At 35.4% G+C, this 4732-nt stretch overlaps 1 protein-coding gene across 1 annotated transcript; it reads right to left on the bottom strand.

The window, feature by feature from the left end:
• Nucleotides 1–1344: 1344 nt before the first annotated feature.
• On the bottom strand, nt 1345–4527 carry LOC143612239 (protein PSK SIMULATOR 1-like). The gene is made up of 2 exons (XM_077086268.1): nt 4450–4527; nt 1345–3425 (listed from the first exon to the last, which is right to left on the bottom strand). Exon 2 carries the CDS (start codon nt 3349–3351, stop codon nt 1684–1686), a length of 1668 nt encoding a protein of 555 aa, XP_076942383.1. The 5' UTR covers nt 3352–3425; nt 4450–4527; the 3' UTR covers nt 1345–1683.
• Nucleotides 4528–4732: the final 205 nt, after the last annotated feature.

The following is a 4732-nucleotide window of genomic DNA, read 5'->3' as shown; positions in this document are numbered from 1 at the left end:
GAATACCAAAACCGAAATAATTCTCATTTACTGCAACATGCGGGTTTAATATGCAACTAGTTATTTCTTAGGACACCAACTATGGTATTTGCAAAAGTGAACTTCATGATTTCTTTTATTTAAAATTTTAAACTTGGTTTTGTATTAAGAAAGCCCAATTTTTATATATGTTTTCTAAGGTGCTTATTGACTTAACAAAGATACAAAAAATATTTATTTTGCGAAATAAAGAAGATTACATAAATTATATCCTATAACTATCGCTAGTTATATATTATTATATTTCTTTTTAATTTATTATTAGAAAGAATTTCACACAATAGTAATCAAATTTTACCATTGTTTTAATGTTGTAAATTTTAAAATTTTTATAATTTATTATAAATAAAAAAACACAAATGAAACATACATGAATTCTAGCTATAATGCTAATGCTTTTAGCCTTTTCAAGTGATCGAATCGGGTTAATGTCAGGAAAGCAAACACAAAACATACAGAAACACGAACGATAGCAACACAAATTGACGAGTCAAGAGTGTAAAAAAAAGTAATCGTCAAACCCAAAACTAAACTTTTTTTGTTGCGGTGTTGAGCCCTCAAAACTTCTGCCACCGGTCCAACCATCCTCATAACATCCGGTCTTCACACGCCATTAAATAATATCCGGGAAGAATAATTGAGGACCAAATGACTTGGTGTGTTGATAATAGATAAAAATGTGTACAAAACTACAAATGAATTGGTGGACCATCGTTCTCTTGGACAAATTCATAAGTACAAAATGTCAGTGAATCAACTGAACATGGTTAATATGGACCATGATAAAATGGACATTTTTGTCTTTTGGATAACAAGGTTAAATGTAACTTTTTTTTTGAATAATTAGTGGGGTTAGGTATAACCTGGGATCCTTTTATTATCTCAATTCAAAAATTACTTTAATGTTATTAGTGCCCAGCTATTATTACAAAATATTATTAGTGTAACAATAATCTATATTAAAAAAATAATATTATTCTAGTAAATTAATAATAATAATCTGATTTTAAAAAATGATACAATCTAAGAGGTAAAATGACCTTCTGCGGCGGGTGGGTTCTGCCCTTGTGGTACTAGAGTCGGTCGTCCCACGTGAAAAAAAAAATTAGTACTATTGTAGTGTAAAAGTACCGGTCGTCTCATGTGAAAAAAAAAATTTTAGTACTATTGTAGTGTAAAAGCACCGACTAAGCCTTTGAGTATATAGCGATACTCAACTAAGAAAATTTCTCGCAAGTCCGCACTATTTACATACATTTCTTAGTTTGCTACCTTTCCAAATCAACCATAGAGGCAGGACAGGACAACTGCTCAACTTCAAACATTTTATATAAGTGAAAACTTTTATAGGGTAAAATCCACATCATTGGACATGTTTCATCCTTAACTATACATCTAAAATAACACACTCTGCTAAGTCCTAACAAGCAAATACCCATATCAATTTTATGCCAAAAGGTCAACAGTCAACAACACTGCAACCTTAAAAATACATGCATCTTTAAAATCTTCAAAAGTACCTTTTTACCGCAGGGCTTGATCACGGTTCACGTTTCTTGAAACTGTGCCCGCAAGCGCCTTATGAAACAGGTCCGGGCCCATTTAGACTAGACCCGCTTGTTGTCACCAGTAACTCAACCAAGCTCAACTCACCCAGATCACCGGGTCACTAGAATCACCAACCACCTCGCCGCTTTCGCATTCCAACATAGCTTTTGCGTTAACTTCTCTACCAAACCGCCGTATGTAATTAAGACCAACGAGAAGCTCTGTAATTGTAGCTTCTGTTTTTTCTTGATTTGCATAATGAAGAGTCTGTGCGAGAAGCACGTTCGTTTTAGAAAGCAAATTTTGGTGCTCAAAACTCCTCTCGGATTGCCACCTAATCATGTTATGCGCGAGTGGAGATAACCATTCTAAAGTACCCGAGATAGCCTCACTCCATTCTTCAGCTAAACCCGTGTCGTACTCTGATGAAGTCAGACTTTTAGCATACGGTTTTAGCCTCGTTCGAAGAGCGCTTCTCACGTTTTTCGGTAACATATTGTATAAATCATCTCGTGCATCAGGACCAATTAAGTGAGGCGATGCCACAAGCTTCTCGAGTACAATGATCACATTAGCGTAATGTAAAGCTAATGCAGCGGCGCCGAGTGTTTCAGGAGGCGCTTCAAATTTCTTTTGTTTGGAACAAATTTCGACATCAGATTCTTCAATCCTAAGTGGCATTGCAGGTGCGGTGGTGGTTAAACGGTTTGGTGTAGCAGTCTTACCATGCCATAGTTTCAGCCTGGTTTTAGTAGCACGGGCTAACGGGCCGGACTTTGTGGTTGACTTTGGTGTTGACTTCCCAATAGGACCAGAGTAAGTAATGTTTCGAGTTTTACCAGAATACGGGATTGAATTACCAATCGGGCCCGAATAGAAAGCATTCATGTTATTTGTACTCGAAATCGGGCCGGATTGGGAAATTAAATCTCCCAATGGGCCGGACGAAAACCGGGAAATCTTATACTCGGTTGGGTGGATTGAAGAATGAAGCAATGCAGACACGGATTGACTTCGGTCCATATGATCAGAATCTAGAGAATCTGAATACTCGACAGCTGGCAACACGTGGTTGATTCCAAAAACATGTGCGATCCGATTGAAGATTGTGAAAATGGATCTTGCAAGAAGGAAAACCACATAATCATGAGTCTTGTTCCATAAAGACATCTCTTTTAACCGTTTGACTTCTTGTTGCCTCCACGACAATTTCTTCATATATTCAACCAAAGTTATGCTATCTTGATCTTCATTGCTCTTAATTCTTTTCAAAATCTGTTCAAGTTCCGTTAACGTTTCGATTTCTTGATACAAATTTGCGTTAACGAGGACAAACTTCTCCATCTTTTTAACTTTCTTGTTCATCTTCTTCGAACTCAACTGCCATTGGTATGGGTCAACGCCTGATTTGACCAAATCATCGTACGCACGCTCAAAGCATTTTAAAACAGGATCGTTACATCTTTTCGCAAGACGGGTCACAACTTTCGCGACATTTTCCAAATTATGTAGCATTTCGGCGCATATCAAATCTACTATGTAACCATCATCATCTGAAACAAGCTTCTTGATACCAACCGAGTTAATAATTTCATCTTTTAGTTTCGTAACTTGCTTATCAGTAAGAGAGTTCCATTGATGAACCAGCTTTGAAAGCAGGCTTGCTACTTCAAACGCCAGCACCCCGATCCGAACCTTTTCTTGACCGTGGTCATGTTTTGTTGAAGACTTCCATAGCCCCCGAAACCATGACTCAGCCACCATCTCTTACCTCAAATAATATTGAAGCAGTGATCTTTGCAGCTTAAGCCCGACAACAATTCTCTTGAATCTTGATTCTGAATTAAATTATATAAATCAAATTAATATCATCATCTTTAAACCTGCTACTTATGATCATGGTTGTAAAAATCGTGCTTAGGCGCCAATTTATCGCTCTTTAGTCAAACTCGGTGAAAATTGAAAATATATATATATATATAAAATTTGGTATATGTGTGTATATTTGAAAAATTACATATAAATTCCAATCCAATTAATCGCCAGTCCCTACCCCAGCACCCGACTAACGCCTAACAAGTTCTACAACACTGCTTATTCCCGAGTCTAATTTAACGAGGGAAATGAAAGGAATCAGAACTCGGTTTTTTTCAACGAAAGAAAAATTAAAGAAATTAATGCTTATTTTCACAGTTCCAAATTGGAACATGATTTTTCCAGGCTTCCTCCTAATTCCTTTCATTTCGCTCGTTAAATCAGACTCGGGAACACAGCAAAGTGATAACCAAATTAAGATAAAGTGCACATTAAAGCCAAGATAAGATATAACTTAAGAAAATAACCCTTGACTTTTAAAAAGTCAAACTTAGGATCCCCTTGAATCAGTGGTTCATATAAGATCAATCCAAAACTAAAACTACAATAATAATAATAATAATAATACAATAAATTCTCAGGTAATGAACTGAATCAAGATTGAAGTGAAATTCATCCAAATTGTAACTGAAATACAAACAAATCAATTCAAAATATAATTGCCGTATTAATAGTTTATTGGATTACATCGAAACAGAAGGCAAGCGGGCAACAAGCTGCGCCGCTACCCCCTTTTTGAATCGCAAAACCCAATCTTTTAAAAGCTATATTTGCTGATCTTGAAGTCATAACATTAATATTTTTTCAAAATATTAAAAAAAAATCAAACAAACATATAAACCAAACCCTAGGCATCCAATTAAAAGTTGTAACAATATAACATAAAAGCAAGGTATAACAAAAACACCAAGGAATCAAATGAGTTGATCCACTTGCAAGAAGAATATAATATATACAAATATAAATATAAAGATTAAAAGAACACACCAGCAGCAGCACAAGAACATAAGAAGAATCTTCATAGCACCAACTTCAAGGTCTTGTTGTGTTGTTGTAATGAGAGAGAAAGAGATGAGAGAGAGCATAATAATATGATGGACACTCAACTCAAGTCACATGGTCGAGAAACCGAGTGAACTAGAAAGAGAACATATTATTGATTAACATTTTGCTTTTTAAGTCCTTTTTGGTTTCTTAAATGTGCTTTTTGTGTCCCTAAAGTATTGTTATAAGGCTCAAAAGTTTATGCTTTTTTATATTGTTTTCTATC

This window comes from Bidens hawaiensis, unplaced genomic scaffold, assembly GCF_021521415.1.
Source record: "Bidens hawaiensis isolate Kalapana, Puna unplaced genomic scaffold, B.hawaiensis_p1.1 tig00034026_1, whole genome shotgun sequence".
In the NCBI taxonomy this organism is placed as follows: Eukaryota; Viridiplantae; Streptophyta; class Magnoliopsida; order Asterales; family Asteraceae; genus Bidens; species Bidens hawaiensis.
Note: the sequence above shows the minus strand (reverse complement) of the source record. Positions and strands in the feature narration are given on the sequence as shown.